The sequence below is a fragment of the Cydia pomonella genome, chromosome 1, assembly GCF_033807575.1.
Source record: "Cydia pomonella isolate Wapato2018A chromosome 1, ilCydPomo1, whole genome shotgun sequence".
NCBI lineage: Eukaryota > Metazoa > Arthropoda > Insecta > Lepidoptera > Tortricidae > Cydia > Cydia pomonella.
Genome location: NC_084703.1, coordinates 11,283,646 through 11,296,115, shown reverse-complemented (window position 1 = coordinate 11,296,115; position 12,470 = coordinate 11,283,646). Strand labels below are relative to the sequence as shown.

Genomic DNA, 12,470 nt, shown 5'->3' with positions numbered 1-12,470 from the left:
TGTAAAAGATTTTGTACATATTAACTATCTTCTACTTGAATTTATTTTACTATATAGACGACGCTTAAATTATAAATTTGATTGAATAAAAGTACCTATAATCTTTTAACATGTTAGTGACTGAAGGAAAATGATAAATTTATAATTTTAGAAACATCATTATAATTTTGTCCCATTTTTTTTTAAATTTAAAGCTCCAATAGTTACAAATAACTTAAGTATGGCCGGTTCTCCAAGTCTTCGGTTCCTTCTTTACCATGTCTTAACTTTCTGAAAATACAAGAAATAAGGTAGTTAGCTATATTATTTAATTAGCATAAGTGTATAATTTTTGTTACAAGTTTTTATAGCTGACTGTACTTTTCTTTTCACGAGCAATTTTATTAATACTAATAATGGAGTCAATTCTAGCAAACACAATTAGTTTGCATTGTTTTACCACAAAGTTCCCATGGTCACCTTATGTCTCTATCATCAGATCAGCTCCGTGTCATCATAATATTGCATTGTCATACTATTTATATATTATTATGTATGTAAAATTACAGCTCAATCGAAAATCGGGAAGTGTGTCAAATTTAGCTGCTATGATTTGACCCACACTAACTAATTAACATAGGTCCACATAGGTACCTACATAATAACACGCAAGCATATTTAAATGATTATAAAAATACTAAGAATTCTATTAAATAATAAAAATGTATTTCCTTGATTAACAAACTACTACTGACAAATCATAAATAGTAATAGTTATATTGGCATTTACCTAGTTTTTTCTTCTGTAAAGCGGGATGATGTGTCGATTGGGATGAAGGGGCAGATCGTGCTCGTCGGGTGCATCCAGCGGTACGTCGGGCAGGAACTCGGGGATGCCGATGCCCGGCACCGGTTGGCTGTGCTGGCCCTCGTCGTGCAGGTGCATGTGGTGGAAATGCTCGTGCTCCTCCGTGGGCGCGTGCGCGAGAAGGGGATCTATGTGGTCGTGGTGCGTGTGGTGATGGTGTATCGTTTTGTACACCGTGTGCGTGTGCTTAATCTTCTTCACTTTATAGGGCACGTGGATGACTACTTTCTTCTTGCGCCTGGGAACAGATATGAGTTTGGTCGACACATTAATCAAAAAATGTTTTGAATTTTAAGTCAACTTAGGTACTTGGCTATTTTTTTAGATGTGTATTTGCTGACGTCCTGGCTCGAAACTAAAAAGTTACAAGAAAAAGCAAAATATACTAAGTCAAATAAAAGAGCTTGTCATGAGAAACCGATATATGTTTTTTAAGTTCCTTGTTTAATAATGTCAAAGATTGACCATTTCAGTATATTCTCTCCGAAAGAGAAAAAAAAAACAGAAAATTGTTTTTTACCAGTACTATGGAGTATAGATGGGAAACCTACAAGAAGTCTACGGTCAAGGGTGAGTTGGACTTAAGACAATGTTAAGAAGTAAGAAGTTCGGAAACTTTGGGCGCGAGTCCGACTTGCGATTGTTTATAATTATAACTAAGCATTCAATAAGTAACTAGTTCAATTTAAATATTTATGTCTAGAACAGCAGTTATGTAGAACTCGAAATATATTATTATTATACAATTTGATGAGTTGACCACCCAAATTGAAAATTTGAGCTCAATGATATTATAACTTCAGATAAGTTATTTATAGGCGTTCCAAAATTGAAACGCTTACCTCGTGCAAATTGTACAGTCGACGTCACCAACATCTTTACAAGCCAACATGCCAATAATATATTTACACGCCTCTATGACACTGACTTTAAGGTCGCGTTGACATATATTTGAAATGTTGGGTTGTAAAGATATCTGTGTACTCGACTGTACAAGTTGCCTTTAGGCGCGCCTAGACAAGCGAGAAATGTACACGTACTAACGAGCTCCCGCACACAGAAAGAGACTAAACGAGTATAACAAAGATGTATGTTATACGAAAATTAATCAAGAGAAACAGATTCATTCGTAGGTAATGAAATAAATATGGAAGCATTTTTTGCTTATGTCTTGTTATATAATATCATTGCTTGACGTAAATTGAAACATAATGATTACAAGATCTGCGATGTTATACGACTGTTTTGAACTCACGGTGCGAGTATGTATTTAATGAGGAATTTACTGTGTTTATGAATTAACAGATCTACACTATAAATAAATAAATGAAATAAATATTATACTTAAGGACATTCTTATACAAATTGGCTAAGTCCCACGCACGGTAAGCTAAAGAAGGCTTGTGTTGTGGGTACTCAGAACACGATATTTATAATATACAAATACAAATACATAGAAGACATCTATGACTCAGGAACAAATATAACTATACAAATCATATTACTTGTACTACACAAAATAGTAAGCGCGAACATCAAATGGTTCGTAATTGAGTCACCAAGTGGCACATGTTTACAAGTTTCCCCCTTAACATTGTTCTGATCATTTTTTGTAGGAGACATGGTATGTGTACGCCGCGCCAAGACTAAGGTTTCATTTAACAATAGTGATAGAACATTCACACAATACACGCTTTTTTTGGCACTCTTACTAAATGCAATCACAACAGTGAAACCTAAAAAGTCATGCTACTATTAATGCCGTAGAAATTTTCTTTACGTTTTTGTGAAGAAGAAAAACAATAGGTGTGGACGTTACGTATGTTACAGAAACTTCTCGAACTTATGTAATACACGTCTTCACGCGCGAAATTGTAAATATTTACTTCAGCCACGCGACTTTTTAAAGTTTGGATTTATTTTCATATCTTCGCCTATGAAAATAAGGTTGAATGTCGTTTGTAAAAGCCGTGGTTCCGTCACACTTCAGCGGGTAATATGCTCGCGCGATCCGCGCACATGCCATTTACAGTTGTTTCCGGCTACCGAGGGCGTACTATGTAATTCCACAAATGGTTTACCATTTTTGGATTACTGATACGCAAAGATAACCTGTTACTCAATGGTAATAACCAGTGAAAGTAAAAAATGATACTGTAAGTGTCAACCAAGTGCCTATTTCTCTAACTAACACATATATATTTGATGTATCTTAAAAAAATACTTGTGGGTTCCGAATCAAGTTGTGATTAAGTACTTAAATTACCAATCTTCGGTGCAAAAATAAAAATAACTCAATTATATATTCTTTAAAAGAATAATAAAAGGCCTAAGGCCTTTAATGAAAACTACGTGAAAACTAAAAATACAATATTTTGTTAGCAAACACATTTAAGTACCTATAGTGTTTCTGCATTTGACATATACTTGGCTTGATTTCAGGAGAAGATTTTTTTTTTCGACTCGTTGCACATGTTAATTATCTACTTTTTTCCAGTGATTAGCAAAAGATCATTACCGTGATGAAATATGATTTACATGAATATTTATTTTATTTATTTATTTATTTGGAGATCCAACAGCTGTGACATTAACATAGAAAAATATAGTAGATACAGGAAGCCAATTATAGGAACTCACAGGTAGTGACATAATACTAAACTAAGATAACGCACTATTGCAACCACATATGTGAATATTGATACGTATGCAGGTGACAATAAGTTTTGGTAGGTTCGATATTTTTTAAACTAAAAGGAAAAAACACACAACCCGTCCAATTTCCGTCTGCCTATCACAACCAATTTTCACTAAAAGTTCTTGATCGGTTCATTTGAAATATAGCTTTGTTATTTGGAGGCGGAGCCGGAGTCTAAAAATCCGAAAACGAAGGTGTAACAATAATAAAAATATTTTGGATCAATTTGGGTCCACTTTTGTCGGGTACATTAAAAAAGAATATTGAATGAAAAAGCTTTTATTTATAAATTCTAATATATTATTATTTATCTTAATTCTTAGAAATTGTAGCTAAACGTCTTTTTAAGAAAATTCACCTTTTCATTACCTCCCAACTATACGTACATATAATAATGAAAAACTCATAACAGTTCTTTATCTGTAGTTAACAGACAACTTATATTAATCGATCTTATGAAAATAAATGAAAACGTTGTAAAAAAATGTTTCATGTCCGATTCGCACTTGAATGCGTTCCATTTATAAATTTCAAAACTGTGTCACGGGTGTATGTAGCTGCAGATATATACCTTACATGCATATCATTTTCAATGCAAATAAGAAAGTCATTCGACACTGCAGCTAACTGTACATTTTCACCGCGCCGCATAGCAAATAAATGGCGCCTAAATAAAAACTTTTATCCACCAGGGCGGGCAAATACCTATTGACCGCGCCACTTCTAGGTACCTACATCACATGTCGAAAACGATATCTTTATCCCTCAATGTCGATAACATTACAGCAGGTGCACAATCGCCATCAGATATATCAGAACGGCCAAGGTGTTCACAAATATTTGGACAACGGCTCTATTATCGAGACGTTAATGCGATGTATCCGATGGCGGCTGTACAATAGTCACGCTTGCTCCGGTGTAATGACAAGACAGTGTGTCTGTCTTTTACTATGTTACGGTATCAGAAAGTGATGTTCTCGTTGCCGCGATAAGTGGGACCATCATTGGGCCAGTTGTGCAGTATAGCAAGATATATGTATATATTTACTGATGTGCCGTCGAAAACTTTCCATAGATTATACAAATTTTCAAGAACATGTCACTTTTTTGTATGCGTAACCAAACTTTGCATATCCACTACAAAACGTTCCTGTAGTGAAATTTAAGTTAACTTTTCCAACTTTTTGGAAAGTGTCCGCAACACACATTTAATTTTGTAAGTATAATTAATGACTAACCCTTCAGATGAAGTGAGAAGTACTGCCATTAGGATGACTAAGCTGAACAAAAACTGAAACAGAAATTAATTTCACAGTTAGGTACTTTATTATAACATTTATAGAATGTAATATGATGAGCAAAGACTTGGCGAATGTGTGTTCTTGTTTTTCGCTTGTATGCAATTGAATCTTAAATTTATATTTTGCTAGCGAGCCGCCCCGTTACACAAAACCTTAACAAATTATACACCAAACTTTTCTCAAGACCACTCTATTGATAGATGAAAACCGCATGAAAATAGAGTTTATCGCGAACATACAGACATATATACATAGAGATGCGGTGGCGAACTTTGTTTTATAAGGAGAAGTGATTATTAAAAGATAATCTAATTCATTAATAAGATATTTAGTTCGGAGTAGATAGATGGATTTTATGTCAACCTATCAAAGATGTTGGTTGACATAAAGATGTAGGAATATTTACATTACTAAGTCCTCAAGCTCATCAAAAAACAACTATGCTAATCTTTAATACATCTCATTGTAGTCTATCATCGAGCGTACTAATTAATCATTGGTTTTATCCCACGTGGAGCATGTTAGCATTTACATTGACATAATAATAGCGCTACAAATCGATTCACCGAGATTATCTCTCAATATCACGAACATGATGACTGATGACGATTTACGCGCGTGTAATGTGTATAAATGAATTAAGTCAGAACATGCAAATGCAGTTAGGCGATATAATAGAATCACGAAAAAACCACTTACCACTGTTCGACAATCCATTACGGTGAGTCTATTGTAAGGTGGAAAGCACAAGTTAACGTATGTAACTCTCAGCGCAAAAAGCGTCGAGATAATCGTGCGAATCACAGATCAATAAGCGCTGGCGATGCAATTCCGGAAAATCACATTCCCACACTTGCGCGAAAATGATGTGCACCTCGCTATGTGCCGATATACAATGAAAGCCGACGCTTCTGTCAATACTTATATATGCCTTGCATGAATGCAACCCACGAATGCACTGATCCCCTATTCTGGAGCACATGCATTTTTCGTCCCGTTTCAAATGCGATGTTTTCGCAGCGCTATCTCTTTTCATCGATCCGCCAACAGTGGTATCAGAATTTTCTAGATTGTTGTGAAATTCACTAACTCTTCTACCGGTAGCGATTAATAACATATTTTAGTATACGATTAACAGTAAGTAGTATTTAGTTAAAATAATAACAGAAGTAGTAATTGTAAACCCTAATCAAACTATAGAATGATTAACGCACTAAATAACTGTTTTTTGTTCAGTATACCAACAGTAAGAAAATATCAGTCCAAAGTTCTCGAAAAATAATTTAATTATAAGTAGAAACATCATAATTGTAGAGTGGGACCGGTCGTAGCGCTACGTCGTAGCCAATAATATTGATATCCCGGTATATAGCGAAAATGCATCGTAGAGGCAAAACGACAACGTATCGTGATTAGTGCTGAATGGGCTAACTCTGCACGGAGTTTGCAACGACAAAGTGTGCATCAAGCCAATTTTCGTACCACACTACTCTCACCTTGTACAGTCAGCATCAAAAGTAGCGGATCAGATGGCTTAGCCAAGATGCCAATCGTTTGCACCACAAAAAACAAAATGGTAATGTCTCTCTTCCATATTAGTGCGAGAGAGAGACATTAGCGTTTCATTCGCTACGGCGCAAACTGTTGGTATTTTGGCTAGGCCCCCAGACTACGTGTCAAAAGTATCTACCATTCTGTAATAGATTAACAAAAAGAGATATGTCCCTCAAATGTAAAAAAATTTACTGTAGCAAATAATTTTGAACGATGAGCATTATATATCGTGTCATTCACGAAGACGCGTGCCCTACTGACTCGTAATGTCATGTTATTAAAGGTTAGATTTGACAAATCTGGACGTCATCGTTGATGAGACGAACTGTAGAGGGTTGCATGACTTTAGGCGCGTTGTTTCATGTGCATTTATGTTGACTGTTCATAATCTAGTTGCTCATGGATGGTACTGGTCACTATCATGCGACCAGTATAAGCTGACTCCTTAAGTATTCGTCAAATAAATAAAAGCTGCATTGAGGGAACCAAGTTTAAGTGCTCAGATGGTCAGACAAAACAAGAAATCCTTACATTCTTTAATACCTAATGTTTACTAATGTTTGTTTGTTTTATGACGACCGGTTTGGCCTAGTGGGTAGTGACCCTGCCTACAAAGCTGAAGGTCCCGGGTTCAAATCCTGGTAAGGGCATTTATTCGTGTGATGAGCATGGATATTTGTTCCTGAGTCATGGGTGTTTTCTATGTATTTAAGTATTTATAAATATTTATATATTATATATATCGTTGTCTAAGTGCCCTCAACACAAGCCTTATTGAGCTTACTGTGGGACTTAGTCAATTTGTGTAATAATGTCCTATAATATTTATTTATTTATTTATTATTTATTTATTAACAGAAATACATTTTAGGAGTAAGCCGGTCAAGAGCTACGTGAAACTATTGATATTGTATATAATCCAGCATTTCATTCATTTCATTACACGCACAAGCTTAGCAAGTGCGAGTGGTTCGAAAAGTGGAATCTTGTGCGGTGCGAGGGTTATAAGGCTTTGCAAGGCAAGGGTTAAACAAATGTTGACACCGACTGAAACAGAAAACCGCAGCCAAATAACACTAGACCCTACTCATAGTGTTGTGTTCCTGCCGGTGAGTAAGGTTGCCAGCGAGCTCAACGAGGGTGCGGAGTGTTAGGGTAGGCAACGCACATGTAACACCTCAGGCGTTGCAGGCGTCCATAGGCTATGCAGACTGCTTACCATCAGGCGGGTCGTATGCTTGTTTGCCACTGACGTAGTATAAAAAAAACAAACACGAAATTTTTCATCACAGCAAGGCGAGCAAAATCCTAGCTGTAAAACATCAAATTAAGTCAAACCAAATCAAATCCAAATGAATGTTATTAAATATTTATCATTCAAAATCATCATTTAAAAGTCAATTCAATCACCCAACACGAGTAAACAACTTATAATTTGCAAATAATTACTTTGTCACTCATGTGGATAAAATGCAACTTTCTTATCCGTTTTTGAGGTACCAAGAGAGCCTTTACCAGCTGGTGTGGTGATAAATATATTTAGCATATACCAGATTAAACAATTAATTCGCGTTTTGTTAACAAATAGACACATCACATCGAATAAATGTTAAAAATGATCTTTTTTTTTAAATCACAGAACAAAGTTTGCATCTGTTGTTGATTTACATTTGTAAAATGTTGTAATGGTTTAATTTTTACAGTGAATCTTAATAACGACAGTCCAAAAGTTTCCTTTTCTACTACAAAACATTTTATTTTACCATATTAATCAACACTATGCGTATTGAGCACTTGCAATATTTGTAATAACAACTGTGTAAAATGATTATGGAGCGGTTCGCTTTAGTAATCTGTCACAGCGATATTGCATGGCGTAGATGATCGATAAAGGCAATCCCATTAAATTGCGACGACTCGACTCAAATAAAGTAGGGCTCGATTGCAAATCTGCGAACCCATTATTATGGTTTTTACTCAATTTTCACGATGAATTTGTCCAACTGCTTGACATTATATCTACTACTGCTCTTCTAATTTCTTACTTAGTTTTAAATGTAAGCGCAGGTAAAGTTTTAATATCGTGATACTATTATTGTGTAAATTGTAATTAAGTCACTCATAATTAACTGACTACGGTGTTTAATGAGAAAAATACAATAGGTCTATTAATATATATTTTTTCAGTCCAACACTATCCCGTGTGACATAATGAGGTTACTTAATTCCTTCTTATTTCCTCAATATTTTATTAGATAAAACACGGTGTATACAATATTGACAACTTGACAGGTATAATGTGGGTCAAGTTTTGCAATTTTGTACAAAAAATATTTTTCATCGATTACGACAATCGAAACCACAAAGTGAATATTTTTAACTAGATGGAATAGTGAATCAACTCGCATTTCCTTCTATCAAGTTATCGGAATCAGGGCTTATTATATATTTTCACCGCGCGACATTTATCTTTCAAATGATACGGTAAGCATAGACAGTAACGTCATCATTAAACGAGAGTGAAACTCCTGTAATAAATAGCACTCAATCATTACCATGTTACGAGGTAAACGTGCTGCACTGACATTGTACATTTATATCAATTAGTCAGCGGGAAAGTTCACATTAGCTCTCTTGTCTACTTAAAGTAAAAAAGTTCACGTTTTTGTTACAGCGCGTCGTAGCGAGATCTTTAAGGCGGCAACTTACTTTGGCTTATACGCAAACATAACTGCATCAAATATCCATGTGCCTACTTAATATACTCCAAATTCACAGACATGGTACTCATTATGAAAATATAGATCATACATTAGGTAATAACCTATTTGAAAAATAATAATGAGCATATTAACTGTTTTACTAAACGTTGCTTGATCGTTACGTTTGGTCATAATTCTTGTCATGGCTATAAATTATAACAATAAGCAACGCAACGCCAGAGTTAATTAGAAAATAAGTAAGCTCACGTGATTTCTTTTTCAGTCCAATTTGGTTATATCTTTTGTAATTCTTCAGTCTTTTAGATGCTTACACTGAAAATAAATATGTCATAAGAAAAAATATATTTGTAGGTAAAAGCCTATGAAATGGCACAAAACAAACAAAAAATAATCTAGCAACGCCTGACTGTTTTTTTTTCAGTTGGTACTATTTACATATACAGGGTGTAATCGTTAAGTGTGGCCAGGCCATAATTCCGTAAATATAACAGATATCAGAAAACTGATACCGAAAGTGCGTTGGAAGTTTTCTGATATCTGTTATATTTACGGAATTATGGCCTGGCCACACTTAACGATAACACCCTGTATATAGCACATATAATAAGTAGAGTTTTTGTAATTAATTCAATTTATGATTTATTTACTAAACCATTTTGGACGTTTGCACTCTATCTACATCTAGGCACATACGTATCAATCCCATATTCCCAACAGTTTAACCGTGTAAACTTCAATAGTAACTTTTTTTTATTTTTTAGTTAAAGTAAACAAATAAGGCAAATTTGTAAACATTTGACGTTTAACCTAAAAGTTTTACGATGGTTTGTTTCATTCAAATATTTAATAATGAACATATTTTTAAATAGTACATAATATAAATAAAAGTTTAAGTTAATCCACTGTAATGAAGTCATGGCTGACCACAAAAAGTACCAGATTTTGTTTATTTACATTATTTGCCATTTCTATTGAAGTCTATGAAGTTGGTACCTAATATAATATACCTGGCGAAACTGAAAAAGCTTTCCACAGTCCATATCTCAATTCCCAATCTTCAAAGAATAGTGTTGCATTGGTCCACGGGTTTGTATTTCTCACATTGTAGTCTTGCAGCAGGGGTGGATTCAGCTGTGGGGCTTCCTTCGCACGGCGGGTCATTATTTGGTTCACATAGCGACACAAAAATGGGGCTTTGTGCACCCAGCATATAAGGGACATGACAGAAATGACAATGGCATGCATCCAGTGTTTACATCTTAGCGGAATGTTCTGTTCATGCAGTGCAAAATTTTGCACTACCATCATCATGAAAGCAGCTGACGCTGCGGTCATGCCACATGGCACTTCCAAGATCATGCAGCATACTACAGTGAAGACGGCCTTCACATTCGTACTATTCTCACAGTGCTTCGTTACAGCCAGTATAAAATATTCGTGAAGTTGTTCTTTATGCTTCCTTATAAATTCTCTATCGCTCTTATTGTGATCTCCAATTTTTAACTGCGTCTGAATTTATTATTAGGACTGCTTAAAATAAAATTAACAACCTAATCCACAGTTTTACAAATTTCAATCTACACAAAAATATAACCCTTTTCAAACTTACCTCAGTTATTTCATAATACAATTTAGGTTCCACTAAATATTGTGCGTTTAGTTGTCTGTCTAGAAAATGTTGAAGTAAACGGCAGCCAACCAGACAGTGAGATGGATTCGTCGACCCAACAAAAGAATCTAGGACTCGAATCATCAAATTTTCTGGCAGATATTTACTTAACAAGCCTACTTTATAAAGTTCTGCTGCATATTGAACTAACGCAGAGAGTTCCAGTATGTCGTCGTATTCCTTGTTGAGCGACGAGAACCAATCCAACATAGTGGATATAATTTCTATGCGGTGTTGATTAGCAACTCTCTCAAAAATACGACGCAGGCAAATTTCAAACCCTCTTTTCAAATAAAAATTAACAACTAGTTTGTTGTTGCTATCAACTATATCATTTGTATAGTAATCCAAGAGTCGCTTTATAAAAGATATTAGTCTAGGTGTCTCTAAAATTAAATTTTCACTCTTTAGCAGGTCGTATAGTACTCTAATGCGATGTCTTGCATCTTCAATATCGTGACACAACACGCACTGTACGTCTGTGAGTATCATATTAAGTACTAATATTGTTTGGCGAGTGAAGTAAAGAACTATTTCAAAAATTTGGGCAACCAAATTTTCAAAAGGCCATAAGGCGACATCAGTGAAAAACGTGAGCATGATTGTTGTTGTCGCTTCACTGCGTTCAGGTAGTAGCTTATCCATTGTTTTTTGAAAGACAGTTTCCGCCTTAAGAAATTGTCTTTTACTATACCACCGGGAAAAATGCTTAGAAGTTGAGCTACTTAGTTTGAATCGCATGCTAAAATAATATATGAGTGTTAAAGCACACAGTACAATCTCCTTTGTATTGGCTTTCTGAAGGTTTTGTCGGTTTACTCTGTCCAGAATAGCATTTAGTTTTTTTACACACCTTATTTTGTTGTTATGGAAGGTCGGGTTTAAATCTATCGGACTATACAAGTGCTTCAGCTCAATGATTTTGTTCTCAAGCTCTTCTTCAGTAAAACTATGTGCTGCTATCATCATTCAAAAACATATACTCCTTTTACACCGACCAAAATGGTTAAATTATTTACTATTTTTATACAAAGAAGCCGTATGTTGTAACATGGTAATAACTAATATTTAAGTCTCTATAATGACATTTGGTAATGGTAAAATGTCACGATCAAGTCACTGTCAGGTGACTGACTATCGGCAAGTATGTAGGTTGAGTAGAAGCTACATTTAGTGATTGAAAAAGTTGAAAAATAAAATCCGTCACAGTCGTTACTCCAGACGCGAGTTCCTACTCTTGCGCAACCTAGCCCATGACGTGCTGATGGAACAAAACCACCGCTTACGAACTTACAAATTCAGTCGTAATCGATTACAGTTCATTCGTGCGTCTTTTTACAATATCGTGTACATACGAGTATGTTCTAGTAATAAAACTTAACCATATTACGGAGGGTGGAAGAAATCGTATAACATCTGTTGAAGGCGCACTGCTCACACGCATAACATCCGTGTCTTTTTGGAATTTATGCTCCACTTTTTAAGGGATCTTCTCTGATTTTTTGCGTTTGAATACTATACTATTCGTTTTATTTTTGTAGAGAGCAATGTATGCTTAAACAGCTTCCGTGTACAGGCTGTTTTGGAGTCACTGTAACATACTCAATAACGCCAACCGCTAACAACATATTAAAAATCAACTCTTAGACACAATACCTACTTACAGTATGCTGTTGAT

General features: G+C 35.1%; 1 protein-coding gene across 2 annotated transcripts; it reads right to left on the bottom strand.

The window, feature by feature from the left end:
- Positions 1-127: 127 nt before the first annotated feature.
- Positions 128-12,141, bottom strand: LOC133534627 (uncharacterized histidine-rich protein DDB_G0274557-like). Of its 2 annotated transcripts, XM_061873846.1 has the most exons (4): positions 5,546-6,043; positions 4,784-4,836; positions 770-1,085; positions 128-270 (listed from the first exon to the last, which is right to left on the bottom strand). In XM_061873846.1, the coding sequence occupies exons 1-3, from the start codon at positions 5,561-5,563 to the stop codon at positions 770-772; spliced, it is 387 nt and encodes a 128-aa protein (XP_061729830.1). In that variant the 5' UTR covers positions 5,564-6,043; the 3' UTR covers positions 128-270. The 2 variants fall into 2 exon arrangements, with proteins under 2 accessions (XP_061729830.1, XP_061729825.1); XM_061873841.1 differs by lacking the exons at positions 4,784-4,836; positions 5,546-6,043 and adding an exon at positions 11,646-12,141.
- Between the last annotated feature and the right edge of the window lie 329 nt (positions 12,142-12,470).